The sequence below is a fragment of the Leopardus geoffroyi genome, chromosome C3 (assembly GCF_018350155.1).
Source record: "Leopardus geoffroyi isolate Oge1 chromosome C3, O.geoffroyi_Oge1_pat1.0, whole genome shotgun sequence".
Lineage (NCBI taxonomy): Eukaryota > Metazoa > Chordata > Mammalia > Carnivora > Felidae > Leopardus > Leopardus geoffroyi.
Genome location: NC_059338.1, coordinates 28,363,363 through 28,387,201, shown reverse-complemented (window position 1 = coordinate 28,387,201; position 23,839 = coordinate 28,363,363). Strand labels below are relative to the sequence as shown.

Genomic DNA, 23,839 nt, shown 5'->3' with positions numbered 1-23,839 from the left:
AAAAAAAAAAATGTTCATGAAACAGAACTCTTTGTGCAGAGGATATCAGACTTAAATGTATCATCATACTGTTCTAAGATTTAAGAGCTCAGAATTAAAAAAAATAGTCAACCAACAAACAAAATCTGAGCAAGAAGATTCTGTAGTTAAACTTACCTCCAGCCCTTTGTGTGCTAGTGCTTTGTGATGTAGCATGCCTGACCATTCTCTTTCTGCTTGTGTTTTTGGGTTTTTTTGTTTTGTTTTGTTTTGTTTTGTTTTGTTTCAGGACTCCTTACAAATCACAGGCTGACTCAACAGCAGAGAAAACAGCAGACAATGTCTCTTCCAGCACCCCGCTCTGTGTGATCACTAATCGCCCTCCACCTAACACTGCCAATGGGGTTACAACTGCCACTTTGCTCTCCACTCCTGGAACAGACTCCTCTGTGGAAGCCAGGGAGAAGAGGAGGTATGTTATGTACTGATTTCATTTGTGGGGTTCTGCTTTGATGTAGGAGATACAGCGGTGGGTGTGAATCTTTCCCCTAATCCCAAATACATTTATGAAGGTAGATCTTTATATTATAGTTTGGGTTTTGTGTTTTGCCTCCGGGAGATTTTTGGCAAAGATCTTAATTATTTCTGACCATTTAATAAAGATACTTATTCTGTTATGAATAGAGGCATATCTTTTTTCTATTTTTCTTATAAGAGAAATCATGGTCAGGCATGATTTCCCCATTTTGTGATGGAGAACATGAAGCACAGAGAAGGATCTTTTGTTTTGTTCTGAGGAGTCCGTGAAGATTTCTCTGGCAGCAAGGAAAAGCGGTGGCATGATAAAAGACTCAGAGAGATAAAGCTAGGATATAAAGTTTTAATTAATTTAAGAATACCAGAAAAGGAAGTGCATAGTATGTGATGACATGGTAGAAGGATAGTTTTCTCTACAGTTTCTTTAGAGAAAAATTATGAGAGAGCAGTCATGAATTGACCTAGGAGAGATTTCAGGTAGAATCTAAGAATAACTTTTTGGTTGTCAGTTTTAAGAGACCTTGGAAGATGTAACCAAGAATAGGACATTTTCTCCACCTAAAAAAGTGTAAAAAATAGAGTGCCCTCCATCTGGCTGTTTTAAAAACTCAAGCCATGCTTAAGTTTTTAAGCACTAGAAATGTCTATATGCGTAATAAATCAAGAAGTCTTACCATCTATAAGATACAAGTTAAACTTACTTTAATTTATAATTCTTTAAAAAAAAATTTTTTTTAACGTTTATTTATTATTGAGAGATAGAGACAGAGTGCAGAGAAGGACACAGAATCCAGAGCAGGCTCCAGGCCCTAAACTCTGAACTGTTAGCACAGAGCATGACATGGAGCTCGAACCCACGAGCCGTGAGATCATGATCTGAGCCGAAGTCAGACACTTAACCGAATGAACCACCCAGGCACCCCAAATTTATAATTCTTGAGAAAGAAAGAGAGCGGAAATTGGGGAGGGGCAGAGAGAGAAGGGGACAGAGGATCCAAAGCAGGCTCTGTGCTGACACCAAAGAGTCTGACATGGGGCTTGACCTCACGAACTGTGAGATCATGACCTGAGCTAAAGTCAGACATTTAACCGACTGAGCCACCCAGGCACCCCTTGAATTAAACTGTTTAGATGTTTGTTTATTATAAAAACAGTTCTAAAACACAAGTTGAGAAGAAGTGGAAGGGAGATGTTAAGTGAATTGAAAAATAGTGTTTCTCTTCTTCCTTTCTTTTCCTTCCTTTCTTTCCTTCCTTTCTTTTTTTCATTTCTTTATATAAAAGTTGGAGAAAGTCCATTTTCTGGTCTAACAGATTGCAGAGCATCATCTCTTAGTTGGTTTCCAGCCAAGGAAATTTTAATAAATCAATCTTGAATATTTAATGCTTATAAATTTAATAGCTCAGTTATAATTTAGATACTATTAGTTTCATCTAGGAATAAATGCAAAAGTAATATTTTCATTAGCTGAGAAAAACTCCCTTTAAAAAATCCTTCTGGGCTGAGACGAGTAAAATGAGTTAAATTCATCATTAAGATCATGATCCCTGAAAGGATGGGTAAGTCAGGTTTTTAATCAAATCACATTATTAAATACTTAGTTGCATGTATCATTATTTAGAGAAACCTAGAGAGACAGTTACTGTCTTCTGGGATTTTTATAACCTATGAACAATAAGATAGCACCCGCTACAGATTTTAATTTTGTTTTAGGAGTTTTATTTAGGCCACAAATATTTATTGATTAGCTACTATGTACTGCATATTATCACTAGGACACAATTCCTCAAGGAGCAGCAAATAGAAGAATAAAAGAATATAAATATAAGAATAAATCAAAATTTCAGTGAATTATGTGAATGTGGTATATCAAGTGCATTTTCAGGATGGTGCAACATAATAAACAAGATACTAGATATTTATTAGATAACAAATAATATTTAATTAGAGAAGTTAAATAGGGTAATGATACAAGATAAGTAAATAGGAAGTTATTAGATAAAGAGCTGTTGGACTCAGTCACTAACATTCATTCTTGTCAAAATATTTATTGAGCATTTGTCATTGCAAAGTACTATAAAAAAACCCAGGTGATACAGCCATAAACAAGAACAGCCTTAGCCCTTGGGAAACAAATATGCTAGTGAAGAAAAACAAACATTAAACAAATAATTGTGATATATACTATGAAGAGGTAGTATGAGTTGTTATGACAGTTTTACAGAAGATCCGCCTACGGAAGACTCCCCTTTTCCTGCAGGATCAGAGACGGTTATCCTAAGAGTATCCTGCTCAAATTGAGATCTGTAGGACAAATATAGCCAAGGGAAGGGGTAAGCATTCCAGGCAGAAAATATGGTTGTTGGAAAGACAGACACTAAGGTAGGAAGGTGCTTGATCCTTTGGAGAATGTAGGAGCTATATAATGCAAAGTCTTACAGCCAAGGACAAAAATTTTGGATTTATATGTTAAGAACCATGTTGAGTTACTGGAAGAATTTTTTTTAACAGCTTTATAAAGATAAAATTTATATACCATATAATTTAAGATGTCCAATTCGGTCACTTTTAGTATATTCGCAGATATGTGCATCCTTTAACCACAATTTTAGAACATTTTTATCACCTTCAAAAGAAATCTCATACCCTTTAGTTATTGTCCCCCCCTACTCCCACCCCATCTCCCCATTCTCTAGACCTTAGCAACCACTGATCTCCTTTCTATTTCTATAGAGTTGCCTATTCTGAACATTTCATAAAAATGGAATCAATATGTGGTCTTTTGTGACTATCTTCTTTCACTTAGAATAATGTTTTCAAGGTTCATCCATGTTGAAGCATGGCATGTATCAGCACTTTATTCTTTTTTATGGCCAAACACTGTTTCATTGTGCGCGTATACTGAGTTTTCTTTGTTATTCATAAGTTGGTGGACATTTGGATTCTTTCCACCTTTTGGCTATTTGAGTAATGTTACCATAAACATTCATGTACAAGTTTTTGTGTGGACATATGTTCTTATTTCTCTTGGGTATATACCTAGGAGTCAAATTGCCAGGTAATATGCCAATAGAAGATTTTAAGCAAAAAGATAACGTGATCTGACTTACATTTTTTAAAATTCTGGCTTTCAAACTCTGGTTATAGTATTCCATATGGATTGGACAGGGGAAGGATGGACAGAAGTAGATGTGAGATGACCAGGAAGGAGACCATTGCAGAAGAAAGTTGCATAAGAGAGAACGTGGCTTGCACTGAGATAGTAGTAAAAGAGATAGAGAAAAGTGAATGGACTCAAAATTTATTTAAGAAAGAAGTTCTAGTAACATGGTAGATGGATTTATAAGGACCCCTTTCCCATTACAAACATAGGAAAATATAGGTGAGTTCAGAAAAGTGCAAGGGAACTGCTAGGTAAAAAAAAAAAAAAATGAAGTGGCTAATGTAGTAGACCTTAGAATTTGGAGGCTCAGATTTTCATGAGGTGTATGGATGTAGGAAGCATGGCTTTGGACTTGAGTAGGCTAGGAGCTGTAACCAAGAGAAGCTGGAGCTCTCAAAAGACTGTCCAATTCATGAAAAGGGTACTTTGTCTATGGCCTAAAGAAGTGTCAAGGATGGGGCTTATCCAAGGGTCTGAACAGGGACAGAAAAATCATTTGTGGGTAATTTTTACTCCCTATATAGTGTGAAAATCCCAAGCCAAGAGCTTAACATAGAAATTAGGTCTGCACTCTTGAAACTGAGGCTGTTGGCACAAGCAATTTAAAGCCACCGTGAAGAAACACATCGACAAACCAGGGTACAAGGGGTTCCTATAAAACAGTTGCCTACCAAAGACAAACTTGCATAGAACCTTATAAACACTGAAGGAAATGAATCACTGTGACAGAGCTAACAGATGCAGCTTCTCAGATATATTCTTAGAAGTATTACATGCAGGTCAGTATTTAATAGAAGTTTTGAATGCAGAACAGAAACCTCAAACTATTATTTAAATTGGAACCAATAATTAGAAGTGACCAATTATACTAAAGATAGACAGACACATCTATAAAAATGGTAATTTAGTCAGAAGTGGTTCCTAGAATAAAAGATTTTATAGATGTGTTTGTTGTATCTATGTAGACTCCCATTTAAATGGGAAGCCGTGTATATAAAGCACCTAACAACCATTAAGAGCCTGCCATGTGGCAGGCACAGTGGTTAAAGATACAAGGTCAAAGAAAAACATCTTTCCTGTCCTTGAGGAGCTTAACTTTATCTATTGTGGGAAGGCAAATAAATCACATAACATCGTCCATTGTTAAGTGCATAGATTGATATGGTGGCACAAAGAAGGGGAATCTAAATTCAACCGAGTAGGGTGACAGAGAACGTGTGCTAGAGGAGGTGGCTGCAGGTGAATTCTGAAGGCAACTAGAAGTGAACTATAAATGGTAATAAGAGGATGATATTTTAGAGGGAACAGGAGAAATTCAGGGAACAAGTTCAATATGCCCGAAGCTGGGAGAAGGCAAGGCCAGTGTAGCATTTCTGAAAGTGTCTATGTGAAATAGATTTAGATGATTTGAAAAAAAAAAAAAAAAAAAAAAAGCAGCCTGTGGCCAAATGAGTTTGTGAAAGAATGGGTTAAACGTAGTTAAACAGGATTATTCAAAAGCCTTCTCAGGATAATTTCTCTTGGGGGGGGGGGTGGAGAGGGGAGCGTGGGCTTGTTAGAATTTGCAGCATTTCCCGAATTTCTGTGTCCATCGAATAGTTTGTTTGTTTGTTTGTTTGTTTGTTTGTTTGTTTTCACAGAAACCCAAGACTGGTATTCCACTGGGTATACTTTGGAAATTGTGGAGTTAGAGAGGTAGGCAGGAACCAGATCATGTAGATGTTTGTTGTTGTGCTATGCTAAGAAACTTGAACTTCTGTTTGCAGAGCTATGGAATACCACTGAAGTATTTTCAGCTGGGGAATGACTTGATCAAATAAAACATACCATTTAAGCCTTTACAGAATTAAAGCCATTTGGAATTTCTCCCTCTAGACAAACACAAGCTGAAAGAAAAAAAAATCACATGTTTTGAAAACAGCTAAATTTTCCTTCTGAAAGAGCATGCTGGGTGCTAATTCTTCTTGAAGCTGCAGCTTTCTGTGTAATCAGCTCATTGTGGAGGCATTTGGACTCCTGCTGGGAACCATGATAGAGGCCTGAAGCCCGAGTTCACAGGTCCAATTTGAAACAATTAGTGAGCACTGGGGTAAATGGGGCTTTAAAACTGGCCACAGCAAGACCTAACCAGTGGAGAAGTCACCTCTCAGAAAGAATCTCTGTTTGCAGTGTAATTAGAGCACGACTGGGGAGTGGGTCTCACCATTAAACCTGTACAGCTGGCTTTTCTTTTCTGAGAATGTTTGGTCCTAAGAAGGGATAAATGGGTGTGTGCAGGCGTTTCATGATCAGTCTCAGCTTTACACGCTGTGTTCTTTCAGTCAGTTTGTTAACGTTATATAATAGTAGTTACATTAATAAATGGACGGAGCTAGATACAAAAAAATACATTGTGATACCAAATAGAATAAACATGGAAATCTTAACACTAGATTTTTCTGGGGAGGGATTATGAGTAATTTCTATTTTCTTTTTTTTTTTTTTTTCTGTATTTTCCAAAGTTCCAGAGTGATAAAGTGTTACCATTATAAGGAGGGCAGGGAAAGGAGAGAGCTTGAAAAAAAAATTAATTCAGGGACAACAGTCTCTTATAATGTAAGTCTGTGAAGATGGCTGAAGAATAAACACAAGAGTCAAGAGATTCAAAGTGTGCAGGATTTTAGATAATCTATGATTTTGCTACATAAGCTCAGGGCAGGACTTCTGAAGTGGTTTATTACTTTTGAGAAGGGCATGATTTTGGATTTACAAAGTTCCTTTTGTTTTCTTTCCTGAAAAGCTCAAGTGTGCTCAAATGTATTCTCTTTACGTGATGGAAAGAATAGGCGTTAAGCTCCTATTTTACAAATGGAAATACTGAGACCCTAAAAGCATGGAGTGATTTGCAGTGGAGATCATCACCCAAGCCTCTTTTTCCCTTGTCACTGAACTCACTAACCATTTCTTCTTTTGGATTTAAGAATAAAGGTTTTGATTCGGGGGCCCTTCCATCTTAATCTGTAGCCCAGAATGCAACAGTCTACCTGTAAGGCACTGTAATCACTGCCTTCCAGTCTTTGGAATGCCCCTGAGGATTATAGAACCCAACAGGGTCATCTGATTGTAAAGGGGTTGACTTGACCGGCAGACGGCAGGACAGAAATGGCAAGTGGCAAGCAGTTGGCAGATAACTCTGTAGGGATATCAGAGCCAAGCGGCAACTGTCACAATAGTGTAGTGGTTCGGTTCATTTTCCAAAGCTCCAAGTTTTCCTTAGCAACAAAAATGTAAACAGTTCCCTTGGCTAATATTAGAGTCTGATAGCGTCTGCCTTTGATGCTCTTGCTGTGTTTCTCCTCTAGCTTTTTCCGTCTCTCAACCCAGCCCTGACTTTTACATCTTTTTTATTGGTGCCCTTTATTTTCTTTATAGAAACGGCTAAAATAGTTTTTCTCCACAAGAAGCTATAATTGTTTCTCTTTGCCAACCAGCCCACATGCAACTCTGCTTGGTCAGGATATGGTCAGTATTGACTGAGTCATATACACCACACTTATTGACCTTCTTGAATCCCTTGGGGTCTTTATACGCTAGGTAGTTATTCCTGCTAATGTGAAGCTGTCAGCAAATTAATTTGGCATCATCTTTGGAATGTTAGAAATTTAAACCAAGTAATTAAACATTGAGTCATGGTTTTTTAAAGTCATTTGACTCATCTCACTGTCTCAAGCTAAAGACAGGCAGTTGTCAAATGGAAAAAGTACTCTAGAAAGAGATTCCCGAGCTCCTCTACTCTCTCAATTTTGGTTCTAAAATAAGTATTTTCCTTCTATATCTAAAAGACTGAAAAAATTCTGAATTTACTAAGTTTTTCTTTATTGAAACCGATCTCTCTCTTCCTATGGAACAGGAAGAAAATGAAATGTATATAGCAGTAGATATATTTTCTACTATATTGCCATTCTAGGGGTTTGGGGGTTGCTTAGATGATTAGTTATTCTGTTAGCTTATATGGATTGTGCTTGTGTGATTCCTTTCCTAAGTTAGTGAGGTCAGTATCTGTTGTTTTGTAACCAAGGACGCTCCATACTGTGTAATATTTGATACTGTTGATTCTAGGGTGAACATTTTTCACATTTCAGTATCTCTGAAATCATCATGTCTTACTGCTAATCACCATTCCTGCACGTGTGTGAATTTAGTCATAGGTGTTCTGTTACTTCCATGGAGTATGTGCATTGCTGGTACAAAATATGTCTAAATAAGTCTAAAAGATTGTTTTCAACATGTATCCCAATGTTTATAGCAGCGCTTTCAACAATACGCAAATTATAGAAAGAGCCTAAATGTCCATAAACTGATGAATGGATAAAGAAGAAGTGGTTTATATATACGATGGAATACTACTTGGCAATGAGAAAGAATGAAATTAGTTATTCTATTAGCTTGCAAGTGATCATGCCATTTGCAGCAACATGGATGGAACTGGAGGGTGTTACGCTAAGTGGAATAAGTCAGTCAGAGAAGGACAGATACCATGTGTTTTCACTCATATGTGGATCTTGAGAAACTTAACAGTAGATCATGGGGGAAGGGAAGGGTTTAAAAAAAAAAAAAGTTACAAACAGAGAGGGAGGGAGGCAAACCACAAGAGACTCTTAAATACAGAGAACAAACTAAGGGTTGATGGGGGGTGGGGGAGAGGGGAAAGTGGGTGATGGGCATCGAGGAGACCACTTGTTGGGATGAGCACTGGGTGTTGCACGGAAGCCAATTTGACGATAAATTATATTTTAAAAAATGGAAAAAAAGATTGCTTTTAATAACTGTTAAGTCAAGTGATGAAAAGGTGATAAAAAGCATGTGTGATTGGCACTGCTTTTTGTTTCTTTTGTGGTAAAGTGGCTGTGCGTCTTGCGATTGACGATAATTTAGATGTGATGCAGTGTGGTACTATTCAGCCAGTGAGAATGATGCTGTTGATCTGTATTTAAAAACACGAAGTGGAAAGTGACTGCTAATGCATATGTGGTTTCTTTTGGGGCGATGGAAATATTTTTAAATTGATTATGGTGATAATTACATAACTGTGGATATACTGAAAACCATTGAATGATATGCTTAACCCGGTATGTGAATTTTATCTCAATAAAGCTGTTTAAAAATAACACTAAGATCATTTAGCTCCACTGAACTGTTCTGGGAAAGGACCTGGATGAGGCCTGCTGAGAGATACTACATGAAGACTTAAGGGCCTTGAATTTCCAAGTCTGTTATCTTTTTCCTGTATTTCTGTTTCTAAACACAGCTACTGAGACACAAACTCACTTCGTTTTCCAGAGACAGTGGCATTTGTCACATAATTCCGCAGCACACCACTTAACAGCTCAGGAGTGGAGGTTTTAAATGTTCCCCCTCCCCTTTGGGACACTCGCATTCCAAAGAAGGGACCAGAATCCGTTCCCTGATGCAGCAGAGGCTCTGGTGGTTCTGTCCTAATTCCCCAACCACTTCAGCGTAAAGTGGGCAGTCACCTAACACCTGCTACTCAAAGCCCTTATCAGCTATGTTTTTACAGTTAATCTCCTTCTGATAAAGTGGTTCTTTTTTCAGAGCTGTGAGTATTGGTGACATGTGGGAGGGACCGAACTTTTGTGCTCTCTCTCAAACCCCCTCCCCCTCTCTCTCCTACCAGTTGATTTTCCCACGTTAGAAAAAGACAGCCACTTGTAACAATCTCATAAAATGAGCTCTGGTGTTTACTAGGTTACTAGGGAAGGACAACCAGAGGGGTGGCCACCTGCTTGTTGAAAATTCCCAGCTTCTGGGAAGCTCCTGCACAGGTGTGCTGCAAGGTGTGTCTGAGGTAGCTTGACCTGCTCTCCCCTAGAATGATTTGATCTGGCAGTGGAGTTCTTTTCTGTTCCTGGTTTTATGGAAATCCGAGGCACAGGAAGTTGATCTTTGTGTTCTGAGAAATGGAAACAAGCCTCTGCCACATAGTTTACTAACATCTTCTGTGTTTGGAAGCTAACTCTCGGTGTGCTGAGTTGAGACATCGGGAGGTACTGGGCATGGAATAGCAGAAGCAGCAGGTAAAATGTCTTTGCTTGATGGCTTTGATATCCTAGATGTGTGTTTCTGCTCTCAGTCCTCTTCCTGATGGTCCTCTGGGAAGCTGACTTGATTGCATACATTGTTTTGGTGGTGGTGTGGTCAGGAGAGCAGCGGGAGAGGGTGAATGTGTAAGAATAAGATGTCTGGTGTTCAGAATAACTGGTTTAGAACTTCTTTGTTGTTTCTTCATATTCATAAAGAATTTATTATTAATTTTAAAGATTTTTATTTACTATTATTTTTTTAATGTTTTATTTTTGAGAGAGAGTGTGAGCAGGGAAGGGGCAGAGAGAGAGAGGGAGACACAGAATCTGAAGCAGGCTCTAGGTTCTGAGCTGTCAGCACAGAGCTCAACGCAGGCCTCAAATTCATGGACCACAAGATCATGACCTGCAACGAAATCGAGTCAGATGCTTAACTGACTGAGCCACCCAGGTGTCCCGATATTCCTAAAGTATTTAAACACGTACACTGACTTAAGGATCCCACCCAGGAGGTTAGGGTAGCAGAGGACGATTAAGAATTTCAAAAAGTAGAAACATGCTTCTCTTTTTAAGAGGAAACCGATACTGGTAATGTAGTGTTTTGTTTTGTTTTTGTTTTTTGTTTTTTTTTTGATGTTTATTATTTGTTTTTGAGAGAGGGAGAGAGAGAGAACATGAGAAGGGGAGGGGCAGAGAGAGAGGGGGGGAGACAGAGGATCCAAAGTAGGCTCTGTGCTGACAGCACGAATCCTCAAACCATGAGATTATGAACTGAGCCGAAGTCAGATGCTTAACCAATTGAGCCACCCGGGCGTCCCGGTAATGTATTCTAAAGTTGGATGACAGTACACAGACGGTGGTTGTATTCTTTATATCTTTTAAATTTTAATTTTTTTTTAATGTTTATTTATTTTTGAGACAGAGAGAGACAGAGCATGAACGGGGGAGGGGCAGAGAGAGAGGGAGACACAGAATCGGAAGCAGGCTCCAGGCTCTGAGCCATCAGCCCAGAGCCTGATGTGGGGCTCGAACTCACGAACTGTGAGATCATGACCTGAGCTGAAGTCAGACGCTTAACTGACTGAGCCACCCAGGTGCCTCTATCTTTTAAATTTTTAAATATATGTAATATATATTAAGTAAATAAAACAAAGAAACAATGTGTTGGATATGTAGGGCAATTACAGGGAGAAGCTGGTTTAGGTAAATGAAGGGTAAGACTGCTCCTGGAGCTGGCCTTTGAACAGGAAATTACAAAACACAGAGACTAGCTCATTGAGGTCTTGAGGTCTGAGTGAAAGCTGTTTGCATACCACAAACTGCACAGTCACATTGAATCTTCATGGAAGTAAATGTTTTCCCATACCTATAAGATGAGACGTTTCCTAATTGATCTTTTATGCTCAAAGGACCAGTTTCTAGACAGAATTCAAAACCGTGCTGAGCCAGGCAGTATAGAAGGTATCTAATCTGATGGGTAGTCCTTTCAACCCTGTAGAGAGACTATTCATTAGACTCTTTGAACTCAGCCTACCAAGAGCTATACTGTTCTACTTTTCTTATCACCCTCTCTCTACTCTTCTTGGATTTTTGTATTTGCATCATTTTATGTACTCAGGTAGAAAACTCAATTTCGTGAACATGTTCTGCTTTTATGCCTCTCTTTGTCTGTGTTCGACTTTCTGGAATGGCCTTCTGTCATCTTCCCTGATGAACAAAATTCTATTCATCCTTTAAGAACATCTGCAGGTTAAACCCCACCACTGGCTACCGTGCTTCCCCAGCTCCGGCCTGATCAGTATTCTTTCCTCAGTGTTCTTCAGTAGCACTTTTCTTAGAACTGGTTTAACTGATTCATTAAATTGTCTCTCTTCATGACTACATCGTGAGCTTCTTGAGGGTGCTTTTTATTGTTGTTGTTGTTGTTCATACCACAGAGCCTAATACATAGTAGGTGTCAGGTAAATATTTATTGAATGAAATGGTTTCTCAGTGAAAAGGAGCCCCCAGGTAGTAATCTTCCGCGTCCAGAAGATGGCAGCAGCAGAACGTCAGTCGGTCTACTTTGTGTACCGCTCCCAAAGACTCTTTTGTGTTAGGAAAGGTTGCAGGTAAGCATTTTTACCCCATTCCACGTTAAATGTTTTAATATAGAGAGTGCAGACTTTTTCTAGTATATGGAGGCCCTTTGTGGACTTTGCTGTGATGCTTCTTCACAAGAGAGCAGCAGGCTGCTGGGCTGCAAGGCAAGAGACCGAGTTACTCTCCAGCTGAGCACTCGATTTCTGCCTTCTCAAGCAAGCCATTTAACTTCTTTAGTTTCAGTTTCTTAATTGGTTGATCAGTGGAGTTAGGAGATTCGCAGGTAATATTGGATTCTAAAATCACAAGATTCAGAGACTGTCTGACTGTTTATGTGCTCAGTATTATGCTGACAGCCATGGGTATAATAAGAAAGAGATATGTCCTAGGTTGTGCCTTGAAGATCAAGGACATCAAATATACACATGGTAAACCACGGGTATACATTAAGAAATAATATATCCTTGGGGCGCCTGGGTGGCGCAGTCGGTTAAGCGTCCGACTTCAGCCAGGTCATGATCTCACGGTCCGTGAGTTCAAGCCCCGCGTCAGGCTCTGGGCTGATGGCTCAGAGCCTGGAGCCTGTTTCCGATTCTGTGTCTCCCTCTCTCTCTGCCCCTCCCCCGTTCATGCTCTGTCTCTCGCAAAAATAAATAAACGTTGAAAAAAAAAAAAATTAAAAAAAAAAAAAAAAACAAAAACACTTTAAAAAAAAAAAAAAAAAGAAATAATATATCCTTGAGTGCAAAATTGTGTTCAGGTGTATTAGGAGTTCAGAGAAGGTGAATGATGTAGGATGGAGAGGTTAGAAAGGACTTCATGAAGCCAGTTTAGATAGAATTTGAGTTGGCTTTCAAAAATATGAAAGGTTTAAAGGGGGTAAGAGGATTCATACTTTTGAAAGCTTGTTATGTTATATGTCAGTACCCTCCTAGATGCACTTAATGGTCATCGTTTTGTGAGATAAATAATATCATTTTCTTAAAAGATACAAGAAAATTAAGGCTCAGATGGATTATGGAACCTGCCCACAGTCACAGAGCTAGTAAATAAAAAAAACCAGGATTCAAAACCAGGTCTCTCGGACTTCAAAGCCCATGCTTTCTGTACACAACTGAGCCCTGGCATGCCAGGGCTCGGTCTTAGTTGGGCTGTTCCATACCATGAGCTAGCATTAATTGAACACAGTGGTTACAATCTCTTGGTATTTTTTGAAGGGAAGAAAAAAACTTCTAGGAAAAGAGTATTTGCCTTGGGAGATACCACTTCTGAAAATAAAGCAAATTGAAAACTTTCTGTCCTCTCTGAAATCGAAATAGGAAATAAGGGTTTGGGGGAAACAAATGAGAAGTTGTCTTGTAGGTCCCCTGGCTTAGTCAGTGTTTTATGAGGATGCGGGATATAAGAAGTTTTGGGAGATTTCCAGAGCCATGGGCAGGTTTATTTCTATTTTAAGAAACATTTAAAAGTTGGAACTGGATGACAGCAATTACCTGAATGATTCCTTGTTTCTGGTTCGTCTTTAAACCACTTTTTTCCCTCTTCCTCAGAGCCTCTTAGTTAATCCTGGGTAGTATACTGACCCAGCTCTTTAATTTGTTTCCTCTGAATAAATATTAGTCTTCTAACCTGAAATAGGGAAATTGAATGTGATTCACAAGTCTGGTGCACTTGTGCCGAAAGTGGCTCACTGCTCGCTGACATGTAAATAAAATATAGCAATAGCTCAAGGAAGCCAGTGAAGAAACACATTCCTTTATAATGAAGCTTACCGTGTTTAAAAGAAAAACTATTTGGCACACAAAATTCATAAGTAATGGGAAGCAGAGCTGCAAGCTGAGCTATATCTATGACAAAAGTACTCCTGCACAAAGATTTTGTTTGTCCTTGATAAGTGCTTGTCTCTCCCATCTTAATAGACTTACCTTTGGCACTGTACCGCCCTCTGGGGTTACCATGTCTCACTCTGCCTTTTACTCTTGAAAAGCCCTCTCATTTCACTTCCTAGCCTCTTATTCACTCCTCAGTCTGTTAAAATAGAAATCCTGCCCCACTCGCCTGTCCAGTGAAATTGCTCTAGCAAAGGGCCCTGTGGCGTTCCTAATGATCAGATTCCTTATTCACTTCATTTTTTGCCTTGAACTCCCAGCAGCACGTTACGATGTTGGCTTCTGCCTTCTTAAATCTTTATTTTTACCTTGACTCCTGACATGCCATTCTTTCTTGGCTCACTTCTGTCCTTTCTCCTCTTTGTTTGTGTCCTTTTTAGCCTGTTTGCTTTGGCAAACACTTTATGTATTATTCCTCAGGCTTCCTTCTTTTCCTTTCTCAGGACTCTAGCTGGTCTTGTCCACTCCAGTCGCCTCAGCTATCATTCTTATCTGTATTTCTAGCCCAGACCTCTCTGCTGAGCTTCATGACACTGTATGGAAAGCGCTTGCTTAGAATTGTGCCTGACACCTAATGATAGCCATTTCTGGCCACTGTTTTCCTTTCCCCCATATTTCCTCATCAAAATAAAGTATTGTTACAGATGCACATTTCTTGAAGAGTTCTTGAGTCCTCTATAGAAAGAGAGTATAAACAAACCAAACCATTCCCTTCCCTCTGACCTAAAAAGGCTAGAGAGAGAGGTCTGTTTTCATGTATTGTAAAAAATCTTTGTCAGTGATTCTGCATAAGTGTCACCCAATTGAGAAACTTAGAAATGAAACTAGAAGCCTAGACTCTTACTTCTCACCAAGTCCTGTGTGTCATTCTCAAGAATCCTTCAAACCTACCCTCTCCTCTCCATCCACACTTCTCTCTCTTAACTCCGGCCCTCCCAGCTGGACCCTTGGCCTTGGCCTTCTTCCCCCCTGGTCCCTCCTCCCAGTCCATCCTCTGCAACGCACTCTCCTTCTGGGAATCCGAGAATGGTGCCATAAGCAATGTTGTCCCCCACCTCGTTTTTTAGGAAGCCTCTTCCCAGTCTCTTCAGATTCATTTCAGATCACCTCCTTTATTTTTACTTCTCACCCCGCAGATAATACTGGGTTTCCTATCCAAAATATGATCTCTTTATGGCATGGCATTTCTTATCTTAAATCTTAATTATCACTACTTTATATATCACAAGATCCTGCTGGAAATCAGCACTTCTTTCTTTTGAAATACAGTATCTGGAGTAGGTAAAAAAAAACAAAACAAAACAAAAAAAAAACAGTGTAGGATGGGAAAATTGTTGATTAAATGGAAGGAAGAAAATGAATGAATGGACCAACACACTGCTGACCAAGCTTTTAAAATGGTAAATAAATGAATAAGTAATTGGGACCAACTCAGACTGAATTTCCTTCATAACCTTAATTCAGTTCAGTAATCATGTCAGAGCACCTACTTTGTCTAGGTACAGTGCTAAATGTTAATGATGTAATGACAAATAAAAAATAGCCCCCTCTTTCATGAAACTTAAAGAGTGGCCAGTAGTAGATAGAATATAAGGAATTTTATTTTCACTAGATCTTAGGCTCATTTTTGTTAGGCTAACACCTAATTTAGTGGGCTAGGGCAGTTAGTTGGTTTATATATCACTTTTTTTAAAGTTTACTTACTTCAAGCAACTGTGTGAGTGGGGGAGGGGCAGAGAGAGGGAGAGTGAGAATCCCAAGCAGGCTAGGTGCTGTCGACACAGAGCCCAGTGTAGGGCTCGATCCCACAGTCTTTGAGATCATGACCCGAGCCAAAATCCAGAGTCAGACAGATGCTTAACTGACTGAGCCTCTTAGGTGCCCCTACATACTACTTTTTAGTGTGAATGAAAAAGTCAGTGCATTCCTTCAATAGCAAGTTTTAAAGCTTTTGTGTAATTATGAAAAAATTCTCCTTAGGCTGGGACTTGGGTGAGCCTGACTACAAAGAGGCATGAAAATTTTAGGGGGTGATGGAACTGTTCTATATCTTGATTGTGGTGATGGTTAATATGCACTTGTGAAAACTCATAACTCATAGACCTGTATACTTTTTAGGGCAAATTTTACTGTGTGTAAATTATACCTCAGGAAACCTGACTTTTAAAAAGTGCTACTGTCACTGCTAGGAATTTACCCAAGGGATACAGGAGTACTGATGCATAGGGGCACTTGTACCCCAATGTTTATAGCAGCACTCTCAACAATAGCCAAATTGTGGAAAAAGCCTAAATGTCCATCAACTGATGAATGGATAAAGAAATTGTGGTTTATATACACAATGGAGTACTACGTGGCAATGAGAAAGAATGAAATATGGCCCTTTGTAGCAACGTGGATGGAACTGGAGAGTGTGATGCTAAGTGAAATAAGCCATACAGAGAAAGACAGATACCATATGTGTTCACTCTTATGTGGATCCTGAGAACCATGGGGGAGGGGAAGGAAAAAAAAAAAAGAGGTTAGAGTGGAAGAGACCAAAGCATAAGAGACTCTTAAAAACTGAGAACAAACTGAGGGTTGATGGGGGGTGGGAAGGAGGGGAGGGTAGGTGATGGGCATTGAGGAGGGCATCTTTTGGGATGAACACTGGGTGTTGTATGGAAACCAATTTGACAATAAATTTCATATATTAAAAAGAAAGAGGAAGAAAGAAACATAAAAAAAAGACAATGGAACCTAAAAAATAAAAAAATAAAAAAAAATAAAAAGTGCTACTGAGTCTTAATTACAGGAATCTGAGTCATCTAAAAAGTGGGGTGATTGGATAGGGAAGATAATTGATCTGTTTTATAGGCCTTCCTGAAGATAAATCTGATTTGGGTCCTTTAAGGAGTTCTTCCATTCTAGACCCTTCTCTTTTTAACCCGAGCTTCAGAAAAGTCCAGAAATCTCTGAACCTGATGGCAAAATTTTGTTATATGTAATTATTCCCCACCCCCCCTCCCCCCTCCCACCTTGGGAAAAGATGACAGTTTAAATCTCATTGGTATGAGTATGTTACTGTTCAATAAGGGTTAAAAACCCACAGGCTTGGGTGTTCTTTCTATTTCCCAGGTGCCCCCTTTTTCCTAAGGTAGGCCATACTCATGATTACAGCAGCTGGAGGCCAGTTTCTGGAGTGGGTGAGAGGAGTGCGTGAGTCCACTGACCTTAGTATTTAGAGCCCACCTGCTGCTAACACAGGCCTCCTTCTTGAACCTACTCTCATTCCTTCTCTGTTCTAAGGTTGACCCAAGGGCATTTTTTTCAGAAATATTTATGTTACTTTAGTATATCATAGAAAGTACCTGTGCTTTCTATGTCACCGTTGACTATGACAATAAAAGGTTTTTTTCTAAGTGTGGAATATAAGTAAGTACATCTTACTGCTTGAAACAGTCCTTGGAATATTAATGATCAGTTTTGAACGTTTTTAAAGTTTATAAAATCTTCTACAATATGAATATTTTAAGTAGCAAATAGAAGCTATCTATAATCTTACCATTCAGCAATATCTCTGCTAACATCCTTATATGTTGCATTGATTTTGAGATTATGCTGTATTTTTTTCTTATTAAAATATTATTATTAAATATTACAAATACCCAACATATCAGTTTTCTGGCCCAGTCAAGCCCTGGCTATATTAGCTTCAGTGTTTTTAAAAAAATTTTTTAACGTTTATTTTTGAGAAAGAGAGAGAGAGAAAGTGGGAGAGAGAGAGAGAGAGAGAGAGACAGTGTGTAAGTGGGGGAGGGGCAGAGAGAGAGGGAGACACAGAATCAGAAGCAGGCTCCAGGCTCTGAGCTGTCAGCACAGAGCCCGACAAGGGGCTCGAACCCAGAACCATGAGATCATGAGCTGAGCCAAAGTTGGCCGCCCAACCAACTGAGCCACCCAGGCACCCCAGCTTCAGTGTTTTTTTAAATAAAATATTAAAAATATAGCTGAGGCCCCTGTGTATGTCTCCCCGGTATCATCCCCTGGACTCCCTCCCTGGAAGTGGTCACTATACTGAATTTGGTAAAACCATTTGCAAAGTTTTATTAGTTACTATTCTTTTTAGGTATATGCACATTACTACTTTTACATGTTTTTGTTCCTTATATGAATTGTATTGTGTACATATCATTCTGAAACCTGCTGTTTTTACTTAGCATTTTTTTGTTCATTTTGAATGCTCACTTTAGTCCATTGTGTAAATATACCACAATTTGGTTTTGTTTTTTGTCTGCTCTTGGACATTTAGGTCATCTTTCTTTTTCTTTCTTTCTTTCTTTCTTTCTTTCTTTCTTTCTTTCTTTCTTTCTTTCTCTAATACTAATTAATTATACTGCTGTGTACGTTCTTGTTCATGTTTCCTTATCTAAATGTGTAACAGTTTCTCAAGGGTGTTTATTTTCAAATGGAATTTCTGGATGTAAAGAGTGAGTACGTCTTTACTTGAGATGCCAGATTGCTCTCCTGTTTACACTCGCCAGCAGTGTATGAGAGTTTTTACTTCTTTACAACTAATGTTATACTTGATAATGTCATTGGTTTTTGCTTTTGCCAATCTAAGGAAGATGAAGTGGTTTCTCCTTGTTTTAATTTGCATTTCATGATCGTTAAATGAAACTGAACATTTTCTCTTATGTTTATAGACTTTTGGGATTTCCTGTTTTGCAAATTCCCTGATTATATGCTTTGTTAATTATTTTTTCTTGGGTTTTTGGTCTTTTTTTAAATTGGTATAAGTTCTTTATATATTCAAGATACTAATATTTTGCAAGTTATGTATCTGTGGTAATTTTTAGTTTGTCTTCCAGTGTCTGGAAGTGTCTTATGGATATTCCATAATCTACTCAATTGTTTCCCCTATTTTTTTATATTTGGATTCTTGCCATGAATATTTTGTGTTGACTTTCTTGAATTTTTTTCTTAAAAAAAAAATTTAGTGGTGGTGCTGAAGTTGACCTGGTCTATTTTGTAGTTAGTAATAAATATTCGAGACAGTTGGCCAAGCCCTGTTGGTACAGCCTGTGGGTATGAAATAAAGCAGCACTTGGGCTTTTGGCACCTGAATCTGCCATTCTTGGCCTCCCTAACACCTGTCTGACCAATGAACTAACTGTCGAGTGACCTACATGCATAAAACGTTGTCATTTGTGAAACTGGCTTTGGCACTTGATGCTGGAGTGTTTTTAATGGAACAAATGTTCAGAAGTACAAGAATTCAAGGTGATATAGTACTTATCAAAGCTAGGTCACAGAAACACCAGACTCACGTTGTTTGTAAAGCAAAAGGTGTTCTCTGAGCTGTAGTTTGGTGCTATATAACTTAAGAGTTTAGAGCAGGGATCAGACTTTTTCTGTAAAGGGCCAGACAGTAAATATGTGGGGCTTTGTGGGCCATATGGTTTCTGCTGCAACTGCTCAATTCTGCCTTTGTAGCACAGGCTTGCCCATTCGTTTCGTTTATATGTCGCCCATGACTGCTTTGGCCCTACAGTGGAGTTGTTGAGTAGCGTTGTAAAGCCTGAAAGATATGCTATCTGGCCCTTTACAGAAAAAGTTTGCAACCTTGACACTATTGACATTTTGAGCCAGATCATTCTTTGTCATTGTCCCCTGGAGGGGGGGGTGGAATTATTCCCTGTTGAGAACTACTGCTCTAAAGGATTCAGGAAATGCTTCATTTAGCCAAGGGAAATCCTCTCTCCTTTTTAAATAATTATTCTGATTAGCGGAGTTGTAGCTTTGATTCCTTGCTTAAACTTTAGCTCTGATCTCAGTGTTGAACTAGAGAGGAGAATATGTCACAGGAGCACTTTCTGAATACAGTTGTCCCTAAGCTGTGACATCAGATCATATCCTGATATGTGACACAAATCATATCTAGAAGTCTTTCGGATCTGTAGTTATCAGCTTCTCCGATCGAGCAATACTTACACTCTCCCTCTATTTAGCTTTAAGCCATCTATGCCAGATCTGAAATTTGTCCCTGCATTTGTCTGTCATGTGTTGTTTTTGTCTCTCTCTTTACCACTGTTGACATTTGCCAGTTGGCTGGGCCTGAGCCTCTAGTGAGGCAGTATTTACAGCCCACTTGGGTAGATGCAGCAACTAGGATAGCCCAAGGGCAGATGAAATCATATCCAGAATGAGAAAGCTACATCTCTCTAACTCTATCTTCTTTCACATGAAGGAGAGAGGTCCCCCTCCCCTCTCTATGAAATGAGAAGTAGTATTGATTGGTTTGGTACAGTGTATAAAATATGCATCTAATGGGATGATATTTTGGGCACTATTAACAGCATTGGCTCTACCGAGCCCCAAGATTTTGCTTTCCCTGCCTTTTCTCCTCCCCTTCCTTTCCTCCTCCTCCTTAGTAGCAGGTTCTTAGCAAATTGCAAGCTTTGCCTCTGGCTTGCTGGATAGCAGTGGAAGTGCAAGCCTTTTCTAGTTTCCAAGGGAGACCGGGTGCTGAGACTGCAGTCCTGCCCAGCAGCCACTTACCTTTCTTGCTATTCGTCTCCACACATCTTTTGACCTTCATTCTGCTATGCAGGCCTGCGCGAGGAGGTAACAGTCTGTTTTCTCGGCGCTCTCTTTGTAAAGGGGGCAGAGGGAAAGCAGGGTGGTTCGGGGTAAGGCATACGGGGTTAGCAGAGTATAAATGCTGCCGTAAGGAAAAAAGTATCTCTGAAGTGTGCTGTATCTGTGAGCTTGATCCTATTTGCCGTATCTATAAATATCTTAAAGATATGGTATCTTTAAGCACTACGTTATACAACTTAAAAGTGCCACATATAAAAATGCAAAATTAATGTAATAATGCCTCTGAGAAGCACAGAAGAAAATGGGAACTTAATCTTTGAGAAGAAAACAAAATCAATTGGTTTTAAACTTAACTGGCTGACAAACTGCATTCTGTTAGGCTTATGTTGTATGAGCTGAATCGAGTTTTCAAGTTTAAGGAGAGTTTGGTGATAACATCCCTTAATTGGATTCTCAAAACTTCTGGGGCTGTGTTGTCCAATATGGTAGCCGGTAGCCATGTGTGGCTATTTAGATTTAATTTAATTAAAAATTACACAACTTTTCCATTATCATACAAAGTTCTGTTGGATTATACCAAAGAAAATGACCTATAGGATACAGGAAATTTATTATCTGACCAGAACCAATGAATGAGCATTTTAGTGAGAAGACTAAGAGGCTATTTGTCTAGAAGCAGCATAAATATGGATTCACTGTGATTTAAAGCTACATGGGACCTTAAAACTATAGACTTACCCTTCATTTTGTAAGTGAAGAAGCTAAGGTACCAGAAATTAAATGATTCTCTTAACACCGAACAAGTAGCTAATGGCAGAACTAAAACTAGAACTCAGGTATGTGTTCTTTCTACTGTACCACAGTGTTAGCATCCCATACCCAATTAGAAATAGCAAGGAGAACTTGAACTAAAACCTACCTGATAGGGCCCTGGCAAGTGTAGAGTCAACTACATCCTCTGAAGGAGAATTTAGCCCCTCATATCACCTGTCACTTACAGTTTTTTTATGACACATGTTGGTAGCAACCTCTGAAAATATAAAAACCATTCTTTGCCAAGATAGAGTGTTGATTATGGTATACTGTTGGGAGACACCAGGGGAAGGTAGGAGAAGTCTAATGCAAGGCAGACATCTTTATTCACTAATTCCTCATATTGCTAGATTTGGAAAAAGAAATGTCTTATCCATAAATCCTCATAATTAGGATAGCATGGTCTGGGTGGAATTGCAGGGCTGTAAGATAAGAAACGTTGTACTGGAAGCAGGAGACCATGGTTATAGCCCCTTTAGGTCTGCAGCTGAATAGCATTGTGACCTTAGGTAAGTATGTTAATGTTTCCTTAGGCTTTGATCAACTCATCTGACAAAACAGGAATCTGACATCTCTAGGTGAAGTCGTAGAATTAAATCAGGTGACTTTTTTTAAGTTTGTTTATTTATTTTTGAGAGAGAGAAAGCGTGAGTAGGGGAGGGGCAGAGTGAGAGGGAATGAGAATCCCAAGCAGGCTCCACAGTGTCAGTGAGGAGACCAATGTGGGGCTCAAACCCACAAACTGTGACATCATGACTGGAGCTGAAGTCAGATGCTTAATTGATTGAGCCACCCAGGCTCCCCTAAATCAGATGACTTCTTGACGTCATAAAACCTCTAGCCACAGGTTTATGATTCTGTTATTCCTCTAAATTGTCACCTTTTCCTATAGCTAGCTAGCTATGTGTACTCCCAGATAGATGTTGAAGCAGTTCTTTTTGACCTTTCTGGAATACCTTTATCTATGTATCCTTATACATAGAATGTAGTCCAAGGAATTAAAAGCTGTCTTAAAAGACCATTAATTATTCTGTAATTAATGACCACGGCCTCACAAGTGCTATAAAAGACACATACTCAACGTGGTCCTTCCCTGTTTGAAGCTAACCTTTTAAGCACCCTCTCTGTTCAGTGCAGATTTTAGATATAGGACTCCTTAAAGCTATTTCAAAAATATATTTCCTGTTGGTAATTCCAGACAAAAATTTTATTTCATCATTCTAGGGAAACCAGCTTTTGTTCTTGCCTTGGAGATCCTGGCAATTTCTCTTTCATTCTTCTACTTAAAGTAGTTTTATTTTACTTAGATAGCTCTTTGAGCCTTCATGGAGAATATTGTCAAGGGAATTAAGACCTCTTCCAAATGAATTATCCATTTCTGGTAAAAATAATTAAGGGGAACTCCTTTATTAGATTAGATGGGATCGATATTACAGTACACCCAGCCTTTCTTTTCCAAAATACCACTGCTGAGCTTTTAATGAAGTACTGAGAATAATGTAATGGGAGGAGTGGTGGTGCTCAGGTAGCAGCAGTGGCTAAGCTGTACTAAGTACCTACTCTGTGCCAGCGAGTGTTCTAAGTACTTCATATGCTTTTTATTTAATCTTCCCAACAACCCTGTCTATACCTGCTAATATCTGTTACAGCTATTAATATCCTTGTTGTATAAGAAACTTGGGTTTGGAGTACTTAAATAGTTTATCCAAGATTATCTAGTAAGCAATTTGAGTCCCATGTCAGGGTACTTTATCACTACACTGTCCTTGTCAGAAGATATTTTAGGTCTTCTATTTATTGTGACTTTCTTCATGTTCACTGGTGATTTGCTAGGCATCTTGTTTACACAGCTTCTTGGAACAAAATTAGTCCATCTGTGGTATACAAAGGGACCCTATGGATTTTAGATGCAGAGGACAAATTATTTTGGGGTAGTCATGCTAATTTCTGTAATTATTTGAATTCAAATCAAATTTGAATTTGATTATGCAACCTCAAAGTCATAGTGAATACAAAGAAAAATGCTTCCTGCCCTCAAGGAAACATAGTAGACAGATACAGTAATCAAAGGATTTTGGCATTGGAATTCCTTTCTATGCCACTGAACTGGGGACATTAGCCTAGTTTTATCTAGATGTAAGAGGGCCAGAGGTATATGTTAAAGCCATGGATTCTGTTATACTTTCTATTATACTGTATTGTGAACACAGACCTATCTTCTTTTTATAGCAATAAGGATTCATAGCAATCGTATAGCACTCAGATTTCATGGATGGCTCAAATGCTTGCTTCTCAGAGAGAGCAAGGTGTGTTGAGTGTGGGTCTGGCCTAGTGTAGGAGTTGCCAAATTTTTTCTGTAAAGGCCAGATAGTGAATATTTTAGGCTTTGCAGGCTATTTTGTGTTCTTTGCAAATATTAAACTCTGTTGCCGCAGTTAGGTAAAACTTTACAAAAATATGGCAGGCCAGATTTGGCTCATGACCAGAGTTTGCTCACCACATGGTCTAGACTTTAGAAAGTACAAGGACTTGGGCTCTACCAAAACCCTAGTGCGTCCTCAAGGCAGCTGTGGTCAGGTGCATCACTTTGTGAACCTTGGAATACACATCTAGGTAAAGAAAAATGAATGAAAATGTTTCTTCCTTCCTCAAAAATATTTATAGATTCAAGTACTGGAGTTTTCTGGGTTTTGTCTTTAGATTTTTTTTTCAAC

The 23,839-nt window shown here is 38.9% G+C and overlaps 1 protein-coding gene across 11 annotated transcripts in view; it reads left to right on the top strand.

The window, feature by feature from the left end:
• PPP1R12B (protein phosphatase 1 regulatory subunit 12B) overlaps positions 1-23,839 on the top strand; it is a 222,571-nt gene that overhangs the window by 95,147 nt on the left and 103,585 nt on the right. For 8 of the 11 annotated variants that reach the window (XM_045456461.1, XM_045456463.1, XM_045456459.1 and 5 more), the window contains one exon: positions 269-451. In XM_045456461.1, the coding sequence (XP_045312417.1) occupies positions 269-451 (183 nt within the window). Of the gene's footprint in view, positions 1-268; positions 452-9,726; positions 9,754-20,311; positions 20,337-23,839 lie in introns of those variants that run through there. The other 3 variants (XM_045456466.1, XM_045456469.1, XM_045456467.1) reach the window with 3 other exon arrangements.